Consider the following 16902-nt stretch of genomic DNA (forward strand, 5'->3'; position numbering starts at 1 on the left):
TCCAGTGCTGTCATTCCTAACGGCCATTTCAACATATAAATAAATAATGTGTTGGACCATGGCCATTAAAGGCCAACCTGGAATAAAAGTGAATTCTCCTGAACCCAACCTGTAAATAATTAATAATCCTGTAACATTGCTTTGCTCAAAAAAAGAAATTAAAATGTGCAGGACTCTACAGTTTGCTGATAATTCAGTCATTTTTGGTGCAAAAGGATTGAATTATCCCATTATTTAAATTCAGCACTGTGGTAATATAGGATAGTAGGAAATTAGCACAAAAATTAATTTGAATTAAACAATTTTAAATTAAGCGTAGACTATAAATATATATCATTCCAGCGCTGCTGTTCCCAGTGACCATTTCAATATATAAATAGTGTGCAAGATGCCAACATCTTAATTACATAGAAACATAGAAGATAGGAGCAGGAGTAGGCCAGTCGGCCCCTCGAGCCTGCTCCGCCATTCAATGCGATCATGGCTGATCCTCCAAATTCAGTACCCTGTCCCTGCTTTCTCCCCATATCCCTGGATCCCCTTAGCCTTAAGAAATATATCTAACTCCTTCTTGAATATATTTAATGAATTGACCTCAATTGTCTTCTGTGGTAGAGAATTCCACAGGTTCACTACTCTCTGGGTGAAGAAATTCCTCCTCATCTCAGTCCTAAATGGGTTACCCCTTATCCTTAGACTGTGACCCCTGGTTCTGGACTCCCCGACCATTGGGAACAGCCTTCCTGCGTCTAGTCCTGTTAGAATTTTGTAAGTTTCAATGAGATCCCCTCTCATCTAAACTCCAGCGAGTATAAACCCAATCTATGCCCAACCCCAACCTGTAAGTAAATAAGAATGATTTCTCCTGATCCATAAATAATTAATATATTTCCCCAACCTATAAGTAATTAATGAATTGTGTATCACAACAAAAATATCAAATACAAGGTGTATAGGTCTATAAATCTGTTTCATTCTCATGTTGGTGTTCCCGATGCCAATTATGGTGTATAGATAAACAGTGCATGGGATGCTGGCCTGCAAATAATTAATAAATCGTTCCCAACCCTGGCATGTCAGTAATCGATAAATAGTAAGCCTGATGCGCTGTGAGAAAAGTATTAAATGCCACCTGTAGGGCTCTGTAAATACATTTATTTCCAGTGCTGCTGCTCCAGCAGCCATCTCTATCTCTCATTCAGCCCCTTGTGTCTTTTCTGCCTCTTTGAAAGAGCTACCCAATTAGTCCCACTCCCCTGCTCTTTCCCCGTAGCCCTGCAAATTTTTCCTTATCCAGAATATATCCAATTTCCCTTTGAAAGACACTATTGAATCTGCTTCCACCGCCCTTTCAGGCAGTGCACTCCAGATCATAAGAGAAAAAATTTCCCCATCTCTCCCCTGGCTTTTTTGCTAATTATCTTAAATCTGTGTCCTCTTGTTACCGAGCCTCTTGCCAGTTGAAACAGTTTCTCCTTATCTACTCTATCAAAACCCCACACAAATAGTGTGCAGGAATGCTGTCATTGCCATCGTAGGCCCACTTATAAAACATTTACGATAGCTCTCCGGCCCAACCTTTAATTCATTAAATAATTATTTAATTAGGTCATATCTTCCGCGGACATGTGGTGAGATTTCACTTGTACGCTGAAGACACCCACTTGCCCCTCTCCCCAATCTCTCTCTACCGTTCCACTGCCTCTGTTGTCAGAGCTGCAATTTCCTCCAGTTAAACATTAGGAAAACTGAAGTCATTGTCTTTGACTTCGCCACAGACTCCATACCCTTGCCACCAATTCCATCTCCCTCCTTGGCCAGTGCCTCAGGCTGAATCAGACTATTCAATGTCAGCATATTATTTGCTCCCAAACTGAGCTACTGACTCCAAATCCTGTCCATCCCAAAGGCCGCATACTTCCCCCTCCGTAACATCACATGGCTCCACTTCTATCTCCACCCATCTGCTGCTGAAATCCACATCCATGCCATTGTCCCCTCCAGACTCAATTTATTCCAAAGCTTTCTTGGCCGGCCTGCCATTCTCCACCCTACATAAACTTCAGCTCATCCCAAAGTTTGTGTGTATTTTATCCTGCACCAGGTCCCACTCACTCATCACCCCCTGTTTTCATTGCCCTACAGTCACCCTCCCCCAATTCTCTGAGTCAAATTTAAAATCTTCATTCATGTATTTTAATCCCTCCATGGCCTTGCCCCACCCTATTTCTGTAACCTCTACAACTCTTCAATCCTCTGAATCCCCATCCCCTTTCAGTTCACCATTGACGATTGTATCTTCAGCTGCCTAGGACCCATGCTTCAGAAATCCCTCCCTTAACTCCTATGCCTCCACCTCCCTCTCCTCCTTAAAACTCCTCTTTCTCAACCCTCGTAATATCTCCTTCTTTGGCTCACCATCCTTTTTATGGTTATGCTTCTGTGAAGCGCGTTGGAACATTTTTCTATGTTACAGGCGCTATATAAACCCGTCGCTGTCATCTTCCTCCTCCCACCGTTCCCTGCTTCAGCATCATCTGAACTTTCTCCTTCACGTTCATATCTCATCCCACCAACTTCTCGTACTCACCATCAAACTTTGCAACTCCTAAATGCTCACTGCTCCCCTTCACTATGCCCAAACCCCCACTTTACCAGCAGCGTATTTCCACTGTCGACCTTTTCCCACTCGCTGCTTTGGCACCTGCTTTCCTCCTCCTTGCTCCATTAATGTTTTAAACCTCTTCACCACTGTCTCAATTAGATTACATTTCTTCTGAGAACTGAGAAACACCATTATTCGGTCTCGGTAATTGTAAACTTTGCTATTCTTCTCTATATAAAAACATTTCCCCATAGCTATATGATTACATACTTTAACCCTTGAAAACATGTTTACTTTTTGCATGGTAAACCACTTCCATGGAGTCAAACTAGCACAGATCTTCTGTAGGTTGCAGACTTGTGAGCCAAACACAGGCAGCCCAATATATGTTTGTACTTGGCACCCCAGCCATAGAATTGTCTGTCAAAAGGGCTATAAAGAAAAAATACACCTGGCCCTAATCCCTACCCCAGACTCCGCTGTCAATCAAAACACCGCTATCCCAAACTAATTCCTTGTTCCATGCCAGAAGGCTTGGAACTACCCATGAAGACATCAAAACGAACGACTTTAAACAGACTTATTTTGCTTGGCTACCATTCATAATCAGTTACATAGTATGCTCGGAAATTGATGGGATAACTTGGCCCATTTACACAATACATTAAACTCCATGATCGGTCAGGAATCTGCTAACGGATTACTAATTTACATGGTTCATACAGACAACTTTATTGAGCTTTAGCCATTGTATATCACATTTCTATGTGATATACAACCCCTCCGGTGCTGCCACTAATAACAAAGGATCCAAACAAAGGTGGACATTTCGGTTTTGCTGGAGTGTTTCCAAAATGGGGAAACCACAATTTTTGTTAGCCGCTCATGGACAGATATAGAAGGGAACTGTGAAGAAGACGGCTCTGTAAACTGGGCTCAATGCATAAACCTAAGTTACATCAGCTTTGATGCAGTAGCGTTATCTGGTCATGTCATCAGAAGTATAAGACTTGCAAATACTCAGAATGTATCTTTCTATTTTTAGCACCTGGGTGGGGTATCGCATTGGTTTGAACCTGCATCTTGACATTCAATGGGTAGCCAGGTTTACATTTTTTAACTTGGGGTTGCAGGATAAATCTCTTACATTTTTTCCTTATTATTTTGAACTCTTTCAGAAAATAAACAGACGGCTGCACTTGTCCAAAACGAAGCACAGTAAATTCAATGAATCTGGCCAGCTGGCATTCTTCTATTTGTTTTCCTTTATCTGGGGAGGAAGCATCCTGACTGGAGTAAGAATATATCTTTCAAATATTTCATTCGAGAATTTGTACCAAATCATTAAAAGTTCAAATTTACTGATGCTTTTCATTTTTTCTCCCCAGGAAAAATTTACAACAGATCCTACTCTCTTATGGGAAAGATATCCACACTCCCACATGTTGTAAGCACAGGTTTTGAATTTTTAAATGGAAAGAAAATATAGCTATCTTCCTTTTAAAATAAAAATTACTTGGTATTGTGTAATTCTGAAAGCCGAATAATCATGTAGAAGTAATCAGTAGGAATTCTAAGTACTTTTATTCCATGTTTAACTTTGAAGCTCTGTGTTCAGCCAATCCAGTAGAGTGAATATCCTAGGGTGACGTTGGTTTATGCTGGGGACCCCTTGTAGCATATCCACATGATAACATTGGTGTGACCAACTGTGGATTTGTCTATCTCCACTTTGTTTGCCAAAATGCAGCAAATACACCTTCCCTGATGGCCTAGTAGATGACTTGGTGCAACACTTAAGCCATTCTATTCAGATTTAGAGGATACCAGGTTTGATTTGTGGTTGGTTAGCTGATCTAAACTGGAGCATTGCCAGGTTACCCTATGTTGGGGAAAATCAGCCAGGGTTCCCACTCCTGGGTGTGAAATTCCTCTTAAACAGGTATTCACCCATTTCTCATTCTTTTCTGCCACTGACGGCCTGCTGATGAAATCACAAGGAAGTGTAGATTTGAAACGTGTACTATCTGAAAACACAAATTTGTCAGCATGTCCTGAATTAACGGATTAAAAATAAGCATTGGGGCTGAATTTGCGGTCGGAAGCTTCCGATGCCTCTGACCAGCAAAAAATCTATGAACTTACCTGATGGTCCCGGAGGTTTGGACACTTGCGCTCCTGGGCCTCTGTGTAGGCCTGCGTAGAGTATCCCAGGGGTGCAGGCGGTTCACAAGCGCCCCTGGGACCACGTGGGCTGGCACAACCAGTCAAAGATGGGGAAATCCCCATTCATACTTGACGGGATGACATTAAAATAGATTTAATATAACAAATATTTTTTTTTTTAATTACATATTTAAAATTAATTAAAATACAATATAATTAAACATTTAAAACAAAACCAAAATTGTGAAAAATAAATTGACATATATTTAATGTTCCAGGCATAAGAATTTCACGGGCATTCGCTGGGCAGAAGTTGGGCAAATAACGCAACTCTCCGCCCGTGGAGGCCCTTCTCCTGGGGATGCGGATCATCTGTCAAGAAGATTCTTGACAGATCGCAAGTTCCGGGTTTTAGCGCATGCGTTTCGCATGCCGAAACCCGGAACTTGCGCGGCCCCTACGGGTGCGTGCGCACCTCGTACGCACCTGTAGGGGTCGCAAGTTATGGCCCTGATGCGCCATCAATTACTCAAAAGACTGAGGTTAAGCGAGTAACAACCAGGCTTTTATTAACTAAAGAATGAAGGTCTAGTCTCGAGTGGTCGACCCGTCCAGAATACTAAGGGACTGGGAGGGAGTCACTTATATACCTGGAATAGTGGGAGGAGTCAGCCGAGGCATGTCCAGACCTGTACCTAGTGGAATACACATACACATACAGACAGGTATAACAGTGGTTTACCACATTCACCCCTTGTTTAAAAATGAGTCCGGCGGGGTGAAGTGTATTTAAAAGTTCGTGTATTGGCGTCTCTCCGGAGGTCTTGTCTGCCACTGTGATCGACGTGGCGACGGCAGGGGTGGTGGAGCTTCTGGCGTCGCGTCCAGTGTAGGCTGGGGCACTGGAGTGTAGTCCTCGTGGGTGACGGTCCAAGGCGAGCCGGCTGCTGGGGTTGGATATCGGGTCGGGGGGGGGGGGGGTGGTAATGGGTAGTGGGTTACAGCGGTCCCCGAGGGTGTCGTGGGGGGGGGTGGTAATGGGTAGTGGGTTACAGCGGTCCCCGAGGGTGCGAGGTCTCGTATGGAGACTGTGTCCTCCCGCCCGTCCGGGTACACAATGTAAGCGTACTGGGGGTTGGCGTGGAGGAGGTCGACCCTCTCGACCTGGGGGTCCGTTTTATTGGTCCTCACGTGTCTTCTCAGTAGTACCGGCCCTGGGGACGTCGGCCATGGCGGTAACGCTGTCCCCGATGTGGACTTCCTTGGGAAGACAAACATTTTCTCGTGAGGGGTGGCATTGGTGGCAGTGCAGAGCAGTGACCGAATCGAGTGGAGCGCATCGGGGAGCACCTCCTGCCAGCGGGAGGTCGGAAGGCCCCTAGACTTTAAGGCTAGTAGGGCGGCCTTCCAAACTGTTGCATTCTCTCTTTCCACCTGTCCGTTCCCCCGGGGGTTGTAACTGGTGGTCCTGCTTGTGGCTATACCCCTAGCGAGCAGGTACTGGCGGAGTTCATCGCTCATAAACGATGAGCCCCGGTCGCTATGGATATAGCTGGGGAAACCGAACAGGGTGAAGAGGCTGTTCAGACATTTAATGACCGTGGCACTGGTCATGTCCGGGCAGGGGATAGCGAACGGGAAACGGGAGTACTCGTCAATGATGTTGAGGAAGTACACATTGCGGTCGGAGGAGGGGAGAGGCCCTTTAAAATCGACCAGCATGCCTGGACCTGGACAGTCGGGAAGCGGACGCTTCCACCAAGTTTGCTCACTGGCTCATGTGCTTCGAGGCATTCCTGACTGCCTCCACTGCGGTCGTAACGGATGCGAACAAACTGTCTGTCCTGATCTCCAAGGTGAACCACCGAGTGTATTCAGTCATCCGGGACGCGACCTCGTACACAGCCGCCCTCTAGCTCCTCAAGACCCAGTACACGCGCCCTGTGAACGAAGTTTACGCCAGGCACCTCCTGGGGAGTCGCAAGCAACAACCTGGGGAATCGACTGAGGAATACCTCCAAGCACTGTCCGTGCTTGGCCGGGCCTGTGGGTGTAAGGCGGTAACGCCCACTAAGTACACGGAGGAACTGATCCAGGATGCCTTCGTAGCGGGCCACAGGTCCAACTACACCCGACAGCGACTGCTGGAGCAGAGTGACCTCACCCTCGACACAGCCTCCGAAATCGCACTAACGCTGGACGCAGCCTACCGGGGCATGGATGCCTACTCCTCTGCACCGTGGACGCCGCGGGGAACGACAACCTGGGACACGGTAGGACAGCCCCATAGCACCGTGCCACCCCAGCCACAGCCCAACAACGGCCCAACCACCGCAGCAGTGCCCCAAAGCCAGACAGCAGTATCCCAAGGCCAGAAATGCTACTTCTGTGGCCAGGCCAAACACCCCAGAGCGCGCTGCCCGGCGAAGAATGCGACCTGCTTGGGCTGCGGGAAAAAGGGACACTATGCTAGCGTCTGCAAGGCCAAAGCCACCCCGAACGCCAGCAGCGCCGCGTGTGGGCCGTGCGAGCCGCCATCTTGGGCCTCCCCAGCCATGTGCGAACCACCGCAGCAGCAGCCATCTTGGACGACTCCAGCCACATGGGAATCATGGGCGCCGCCATCTTGGACACCAGCCGGGACGCAGCAGGCCGCCAACCCCCCCCCCCCCCCATCTGATACCCGCAGCGACACACCGACCCCTACGCTGGCCTCTGTTACGCTGGACCAAACGAGACCACACCAACTAGCTCGGTCCAAAATGGACGTTAAGGTAAACGGCCATGCAATAAACTGCCTTTTTGACTCCGGGAGCACAGAGAGCTTCATCCACCCCGACACGGTGCGGCGTTGCTCTCTCCCAGTCCTGCCTGCGCACCAGCGGATTTCTATGGCTGCCGAGTCCCAGTCAGCGGACATTGGCGGCTACTGCGTGGTGACACTAGTAGTAGACGGGACTGTGTTCAATAATTTTAAACTCCTGGTCCTGCCCCAACTTTGCGCTGCCGTTCTACTGGGGTTGGATTTCCAGTGCCACCTCAAAAGCGTTACGATGGCGTACGGTGGCCCCCTCCCCCCACTCACAGTCCGCAGCCAGCAGCCTCCAAATTGCCCGCCGCGCACCAGATGCAACCTCTCCACACTGAGTCCCACCCCCCCCCACTGTTTGCTAACCTCACCCCCGACTGTAAGCCCATCGCCACAAAGAGCAGGCGATACAGTGCCGGGGACAGGGTTTTCTTCAAAACCGAAGTGGAGCGGCTCCTGAAGGAGGGGATTATTGAGGGCAGCTCCAGCCCCTGGCGAGCCCAGGTTGTGGTCGTTAAGACCGGCGAGAAACAACGCCTGGTCATCGACTACAGCCAAACAATAAACCGCTACACCCTGCTGGACGCCTACCCACTCCCCCGCATAGCTGACATGGTCAACCAGATCGCGCAGTACCGCGTCTTTTCGACCATTGACCTGAAATCAGCGTACCACCAGCTCCCCATCCGCCCCGAAGACCGCCAGTATACTGCTTTTGAGGCAAACGGCCGCCTCTATCACTTCCTTAGGGTTCCCTTTGGCGTTACCAACGGGGTCTCTGTCTTCCAAAGGGAGATGGACCGGATGGTCGATCAAAACGCGCTGCAGGCCACTTTCCCTTAACTAGACAATGTGACCATCTGTGGCCATGACTTGCAGGACCATGACGCAAACCTCGAGAAATTCCTCCGCACCGCCCAACTCCTGAACCTGACATATAACAAGGAGAAGTGCATATTCCGCACAGACCGCCTCGCCATCCTTGGCTGTGTTGTGGAACACGGGGTCATCGGTCCCGACCCGGACCGGATGCGTCCCCTTAGGGAACTCCCACTGCCTAAAAGCTCTGAAGAGGTGCCTAGGGTTTTTTTCCTATGCCCAGTGGGTCCCCTACTATGCAGACAAAGCCCGTCCGCTGATCAAATCCACCTCTTTTCCCCTGATGGCAGAGGCCCGCTCGGCCTTCCACCGTATCAAGGAGGACATTGCCAAAGCCACCATGCACACAGTGGACAAATCCATCCCCTTCCAGGTGGAAAGCGATGCGTCCGACTTCGCTCTGGCCGCCACCCTTAATCAGGCGGGGAGACCTGTGGCATTCTTCTCACGAACCCTCCAGGGCCCGGAGACCAGACACTCCGTGGTCGAGAAGGAGGCCCAGGCTATTGTGGAGGCTGTGCGTCATTGGAGGCACTACCTGGCCGGAAAACGATTTACCCTGCTCACTGACCAGCGTTCAGTTGCTTTTATGTTCAACAACAAGCAGAGGGGCAAAATCAAAAATGACAAGATCTTGAGGTGGAGAATCGAACTTTCCACCTACAATTACGAGATCTTGTACCGGCCTGGGAAGCTCAATGAACCCCCAGATGCCCTATCGCGTGGCACCTGCGCCAGCGCGCAGATCGATAGGCTGAGGGCCCTCCACAATGACCTCTGCCACCCGGGGGTCACCAGGTTCTTCCACTTCATCAAGGCCCGCAACCTGCCTTACTCCATTGAGGAGGTCAGGACCATGACCAAGAACTGCCAAGTCTGCGCTGAGTGCAAACCGCACTTTTATAGACCAGACAGAGCCCACCTGATAAAAGCCACTCGCCCTTTCGAACGCCTGAGCGTAAACTTCGTTCACAGGGCGCGTGTACTGGGTCTTGAGGAGCTGGAGGGCGGCTGTGTACGAGGTCGCGTCCCGGATGACTGAATACACTCGGTGGTTCACCTTGGAGATCAGGACAGACAGTTTGTTCGCATCCGTTACGACCGCAGTGGAGGCAGTCAGGAATGCCTCGAAGCACATGAGCCAGTGAGCAAACTTGGTGGAAGCGTCCGCTTCCCGACTGTCCAGGTCCAAGCATGCTGGTGTGAGGATCTTCTCCATTAAAAAATTTAGTTAATAAAATTGATGCGCCATCAATTACTCAAAAGACTGAGGTTAAGCGAGTAACAACCAGGCTTTTATTAACTAAAGAATGAAGGTCTAGTCTCGAGTGGTCGACCCGTCCAGAATACTAAGGGACTGGGAGGGAGTCACTTATATACCTGGAATAGTGGGAGGAGTCAGCCGAGGCATGTCCAGACCTGTACCTAGTGGAATACACATACACATACAGACAGGTATAACAGTGGTTTACCACAGGCCCATTGTCTTTTTTTTATTTGTTGAGTGGTCCTGGTTGTTTATCCGGTGATTCCTGCTCAAAAGCGCATGTGTGGACGTTAAGTGAAAACAGGATCTACCTCAGCAGTGATACTCTCCACAGCTAAATTGGCTGTTGATTCTCATGGTCTAGGTTCACAAATGTACGTCACTTGGGTGAGATACTGGAGGGCTGTGCATGCCCATGGAATTATACTCCAGCAAGAGCTAGCAACTTTAGGAGAGGAGGAGAAAAATAAGGAAAGGAATAAATACAGCTTTGGCAGAAGCTAATAAAAGCAAACAAGAAAATAGTGTGCATTTGCTGCATTTAATATCAGTATACGTATCTGCAATTCCCTGTCCTCAATCCCTACAGTAGAGTTCTTTAAAGAGCAACATACTTTAATGTTAAAATATTCACTTCTTTGTGTATTCCAGATCCTTTATTTTCTCCTTTTCAACAGACCACTTTTTTTTCAACAAGCCTTGGTTGAAGGGCTCATTCATCGATACTATAAAGCAGATGTTTCAATTAAGAAGAAATTAATCTTTTAAAAATGTTGCTTTAATATAATTATAGCTTAGCTTTACTTTGGTCAAGATTTTTTAAATTATTTTAATGGTGGAGTCAATTTGGTTTGCTGTTGTAGACTTCCTAGTAGTTTATTACTGATTGAGGCCTTTCCTCTTGGACAAGGGAAGTGGCTTGGTGTGGGGGCGGGGCGGGGGGGGGGGGGACCAAAAAGAGGAGTGGGGGGGAAAGATCTGGCGGGTGGAAGAAATAAAAAGAATGGACAGAACAAGGCGATTGAACTCGCAAAAAACTCAAAAAAAGCCATCAAACTCAATTAACAGCCCTGAATTTAGGTCTATGACAATTATAAAGTGTCATAACTTAAGTTGCAGGTATTCCCAACAATGTATCACTTGTATAGTGGAAGATTGTGGGGAAATTTCAGACTACTTGTTGATCTGTACGGGTATTCTCGCTAAATCCGATAAATTGTGTGTATAGTTGTCAGAATTACACTGAGGTACTTTTCGCTCTCTCCTCTCCTTCCTCTCCCTCAGTTCATGTTGGCACATGCACTAATTTTTTGCTCCTGTTGTTTGCCACGGAAATGTTTAGTTAAAAAAAATTGAAATTTAATGGTTGTCTAGAACTTCTACTTTTATAAATCCCCTTTTAATCCCTTTACTGAGCAGTGGGAAAATATGCTAATTAGTTGATCTGTCATGGCTTAGAAACATAGAAGGATAGGAGCAGGAATAGGCCATTCGGCCCCTCGAGCCTGCTCCGCCATTCAATGAGATCATAGCTGATCATCCAAATTCAGTACCCTGTCCCTGCCTTCTCCCCCATATCCCTTGATCCCTTTAGCCTTGAGAAATATATCCAACTCTTTCTTAATGAATTGGCCTCCACTGCCTTCTGTGGTAGAGAATTCCACAGGTTCACCACTCTCTGGGTGAAGAAATTCCTTCTCATCTCTGTCCTAAATGGCTTACCCCTTATCCTTAGACTGTGACCCCCCTGGTTTTGGACTCCCCGGCCATCGGGAACATCCTTCCTGCATCCAGTCTGTCCAGTCCTGTTAGAATTTTATAAGTTTCAATGAGATCCCCTCTCATTCTTCTAAACTCTAGCGAGTATAAGCCCAATCGACCCAACCTCTCCTCATACGTCATTCCTGCCATCCCAGGTATCAGTCTGGTGAATCTTCACTGCACTCCCTCCATGGCAAGAACATCCTTCCTCAGATAAGGCGACCAAAACTGCACACAATACTCAAGGTGTGGTCTCATCAAGGCCCTGTACAACTGTAGCAAGACATCCTTGTTCCTGTACTCGAACCCTCTTGCTACGAAGGCCAACATACCATTTGCCGCCTTAACCACCTGCTGCACTTGCATGCTTACCTTCAGCGACTGGTGCACAAGGACACCCAGGTCTCGTTGCAGTTCCCCTTCTCCCAATCTATTTGCACATGGTTACACTTACCTGCCTCTGATGTCTTTGTTGATTCTCTCTTTTCTCTCTCTCTCTCTCTCTCTCTCTCTCTCTCTCTCTTTTCTGCTATTGCTCTCCTTAACTCTTTTTGCATCTCCCTGTCTTCTTCCATTTCTCTTTTTTTTTCTTTTGAGCGAGTGTTGATGTGACAGGGAAAGCAGGTGCAGGCTGCATTTAGAGTGGGGGTTGCAGGGAACATGTGACCTTCAGAGGCATCCTTCCTATTCCCTCTCCCAGTTACTTGTGCTTCTCCACCCCTTCATTCCTATTCTCTTCACCATCCCATTACCCCTTCACCTTACCACTATCCATTTCCCTTCTTAGCAAACCATCACTACCCAACCTCTTCCTCTTTGATACAAAAGCAAAATACTGCAGATGCTGGAAATCTGGAATAAAAAAAGAAAATGCTGGAAATACTCAGCAGGTCAGGCAGCTTCTGTGGAGAGAGAAAGAGTTAACATTTCAGGTCGGTGACCCTTTGTCAGAACTGGGAAAAGCTGGAGATCAAACAGGTTTTTAAGCAAGGGCAGGGAAAAGGGGGAGGGGAGAGGAAAGAACAAAAGGGAAGGTCTGTGATAGGGCGGAAGGCAGGAGAGATTAAGAGACAAACGGATTGATGGTGCAAGGCAAAAGGAGATGGTATTGGGACAAGTTAAGAAACAAAAGATGGCCCTAGATGAAGTGTGAATGGCACTGGCAGAATGAAAGACAGCTGCCATGTGGGAGAGAGAGGAAAAAAATAAAAATAAATGAATAATAAAATAAATGGAAACAAAAAAATGGATAGGGGCAGAGGTATGGTCTGAAATTGTTGAACTCGCTGTTGAGTCCAGAAGGCTGTAAAGTGCCTAATCGAAAGATGAGGTGCTGTTCCTCGAGCTTACGTTGAGCTTCATTGGAACAGTGCAAGAGGCCGAGGATGGTAAGGTGTGAGTGGGAGTGAAGCGGAGAATTAAAATGACAGATGACCGGAAGCTTGGGGTCACCCTTACGGACTGAACAGAGGTGTTCCACAAAGCGGTCACCCAATCTGCGTTTGGTCTCCCCAATGTAGAGGAGACCACATCGTGAGCAGCGAGACAGTATACTAAATTGCAAGAAGTACAAGTAAATCACTGTTTCACCTGGAAGGAGTGTTTGGGGCCCTGGACAGTGGGAAGGGTGGAGGTAAAAGGGTATGTGTTGCATCTCCTGCGCTTGCACGGGAAGGTGCCGGGGGAAGGGGTGTTGGTGGTGATAGAGGGGACCAGGATGTTGCGGAAGGAGTGGTCCCTTCGGAATGTTGAAAGGGGAGGTGAGAGGAAGATGTGTTTGGTGGTGGGATCATGCTGGAGATGGCGGAGGATGATCCGTTGAATGTGGAGGCTGGTGGGGTGAAAGGTGAGGACAAGGGGAACCCTATCGTGGTTTCGGGAGGGAGGGGAAGAGGTGAGAGCAGAAGTGCAGGAAATAGAATGGACACGGTCAAGGGCCGTGTCAACCACAGTAGAGGGGAATCCTCGGTTGAGGAAAAAGGAAGACATGTCGGAAACGCTGGTATGGAAGGTGGAATTGTCAGAGCAGATGCAGCGGAGACGGAGAAACTGGGAGAATGGAATAGAGTCCTTACTGGAAGCGGGGTGGGAGGAAGTGTAGTCCAGGTAGCTGTGGGAGTCGGTGGGCTTGTAGTGACTGTTTGTCAATAGCCTATCCCCAGAGATGGATCAGAGAAGTCGAGGAAGGGAAGAATCGGAGATGTACCATGTGAAGGTGAGGGAAGGGTGGAAATTGGAAGGAAAGTGAATGAAATTGTCTAGTTCAGGGCGAGAGCAGGAAACGGCACTGATACAGTCATCAATGTACTGGAAAAAGAGGTGAGGGAGGGGACCCGAGTAGGTCTGGAACAAAATGTTCCACATATCCCACGAAAAGACAGGCATAGCTGGGACCCATGTGGGTTCCCATAGAAACATAGAAGATAGGAGCAGGAGTAGGCCATTCGGCCCTTCGAGCCTGCTCCGCCATTCAATGAGATCATGGCTGATCATCCAAATTCAGTACCCTGTCCCTGCCTTCTCCCCATTTCCCTTGATCCCTTTAGCCTTAAGAAATATATCCAACTCTTTCTTGAATATATTTAATGAATTGGCCTCCACCGCCCTCTGTGGCAGAGAATTCCACAGGTTCATCACTCCTCTGGGTGAAGAAATTCCTCCTCATTTCGGTCCTAAATGGCTTACCCCTTATCCTTAGACTATGACCCCTGGTTCTGGACTCCCCGGCCATCAGAAACATCCTTCCTGCATCTAGTCTGTCCAGGCCTGACAGAATTTTATAGGTTTCGATGAGATCCCCTCTCAACCTTCTAAACTCCAGTGAGTATAAGCCCAATCGACACAATCTCTCCTCATACATCATTCCTGCCATCCCAGGTATCAGCCTGGTGAATCTTCGCTGCACTCCTTCCATGGCAAGAACGTCCTTCCTCAGGTAAGGCGACCAAAACTGCACACACTACTCAAGGTGCGGTCTCACCAAGGCCCTGTACAACTGTAGCAAGACATCCTTGTTCCTGTACTCGAACCCTCTTGCTACGAAGGCCAACATACCATTTGCCTTCTTAACCGCCTGCTGCACCTGCATGCTTACCTTCAGCGACTGGTGTACAAGAACACCCAGGTCTCTTTGCACTTCCCCTTCTCCCAAACTGCTACCATTCAAATAATAATCTGCCTTCCTGTTTTTGCCACCAAAGTGGATAATTTCACATTTATCCACATTATAGTGCATTTGCCATGTTTCTGCCCAATCACCCAACCTGTCCAAATCGTACTGGAGTTTTACGACATCCTCCTCACAGCATACCCTCCCACCCAGCTTTGTCATCTGCAAATTTGGAGATATTACATCCGATTCCCTCGTCCAGATCATTAATATATATTGTGAACAGCTGGGGTCCTAGGACCAATCCCTGCGGTACCCCACTAGTCACTGCCTGCCACTCGGAAAACGACCTGTTTATTCCAACGCTTTGCTTTCTGTCCGCCAACCAGTTCTCTATCCAAGTCAATACCTTGCCCCCAATCCCATGTGCCTTAATTTTGCACGCTAATCTCTTATGTGGGACCTTATCGAAAGCCTTCTGAAAGTCCAAATACACTACATCCACTGGTTCTCCTTTACCTATTTTACCAGTTACATCCTCAAAAAATTCCAGTAGATTAGTCAAGCATGATTTACCTTTTGTAAATCCATGTTGACTTTGTCCGATCCTGTCACTGCTTTCCAAGTGCTCTGCTATTACATCTTTTATAATGGACTCTAGCATTTTCCCCACTACCGATGTCCGGCTTACCGGTCTATAATTCCCTGCATTATCTCTGCCACCTTTTTTGAATAGTGGGGTAACATTAGCTACCCTCCAATCCATGGGTACTGTTCCAGAGTCTATCGAGTTCTGGAAGATGACCAGCAATGCATCTACTATTTCTAGGGCCACTTCCTTAAGTACCCTGGGATGTAGATTATCAGGCCCTGGGGATTTATCGGCCTTCAGTCCCATCAATTTTCATAACACCATTTCCCTACAAATACTGATTTCTTTCAGTTCCACCCTTTCATCAGACCCTATGTTCCCCGGCATCTCTGGGAGGTTATTTGTGTCCTCCTTTGTGAAGACAGAACCAAAGTATGAATTTAGTTGGTCTGCCATTTCTTTGTTTCCCATTATAAATTCCCCTGATTCTGACTGCAAGGGACCTATGCTTGACTTCACCAATCTTTTTCTCTTCACATATCTATAAAAGCTTTAATATGTAAGAAGTGACTGGAGTCAAAGGAGAAGTTGTTCAATGTGAGAACAAGTTCAGCCAGGCAGAGGAGGGTGGTGGTGGAAGGGGACTGGATGGGCCTCTGTTCAAGGAAGAAGCAGAGTGCCCTCAGGCCACCCTGGTGGGGATGGAGGTGTAGAGGGATTGTATGTCCGTAGTGAAAAGGAGACGGTTGGGGCCAAGAAACTGTTAAAGTGATGGAGGGCGTCAGAAGAGTCGCGGGTGTAGGTGGGAAGAGACTGGACAAGAAGAAAAAATAATCAAAATAGGAAGAGAAGTTCCGTGGGGCAAGAACAAGCTGAAACGATGCGTCTACTGGGGCAGTCCTGTTTGTGGATCTTGGGAAGGAGGTAGAAGCGGGCTGTGCGGGGTTGGGGAATTATGAGGTTGGCGGCCGTGGAGGGAAGATCTCCAGAGGAGATGAGGTCAGTGACGGTCTTGGAAACGGTGGCTTGATGTTCAGTAGTGGGGTCATGGTCCAGGCGGAGGTAGGTGGAGGTGTCGGAGAGTTGGCGTTCAGTAGAGGTAGAGGCCGGTTCGCCAAACAACAACAGCACCACCCTTGTCATCAGGTTTAATGACAATGTTGGGGTTGGATCTGAGAGAATGGAATGCTGCAAGTTCAGAGGGAGGTAGGTTGGAGTGAGTGAGGGGAGCAGAGAAATTGAGACGGCTGATGTCACACCAACAATTTGCAATGAAAAGATCTAAAGAGGTTAAGAGGCCAGAGGGAGGGACCCAGGTAGAACGAGAATTCTGAAAACTGGAGACAGGGTCAGCTGTGCCTCTTCCTCTTTGAGCTGCCTGCTCAATCCCTATATCCACTCCACCACCTTGCTCCACTGCCACTCACCTGACCCTTCACCTTCCATCCACTCTTTCCTCCACCCACACTTGCTTTCTCTAAGGGTGGGTGACGAGAAGCCTCCAATCCCCCCCACCCTTCCTCTTCTAAAGGCATTGACTGTGGTCTGGTTCCATGGGCACTCAATTGTGTCACCCCAACTGCCACCTAACTGAGATCAGACAATTCAGTACAGAGAGGGTTAAAGATTTTGATAGAAAACATAAACCAGGACCAGTAATCCAACATAAGAATGACACACAAACCTCAATAAGAGAACAGTACTGCCAGACACT

At 47.9% G+C, this 16902-nt stretch overlaps 1 protein-coding gene across 3 annotated transcripts in view; it reads left to right on the forward strand.

Annotated features, from left to right (window-relative positions):
- LOC147108818 (translocating chain-associated membrane protein 1-like 1) overlaps positions 1-16902 on the forward strand; it is a 126404-nt gene that overhangs the window by 84025 nt on the left and 25477 nt on the right. For all 3 annotated transcript variants that reach the window (XR_015080671.1, XR_015080672.1, XM_086005699.1), the window contains exons 4-5: positions 3784-3900; positions 3994-4052. Coding sequence is in view for 1 of the 3 variants with exons in the window: in XM_086005699.1 (XP_085861825.1) it covers positions 3784-3900; positions 3994-4052 (176 nt within the window). In the remaining 2 variants the exon portion in view is untranslated. The remainder of the gene's footprint in view (positions 1-3783; positions 3901-3993; positions 4053-16902) is intronic.

This window comes from Somniosus microcephalus, chromosome 13 (genome assembly GCF_052327205.1).
Source record: "Somniosus microcephalus isolate GS21.2 chromosome 13, FLI_Smic_1.0, whole genome shotgun sequence".
NCBI classification, from domain to species: domain Eukaryota; kingdom Metazoa; phylum Chordata; class Chondrichthyes; order Squaliformes; family Somniosidae; genus Somniosus; species Somniosus microcephalus.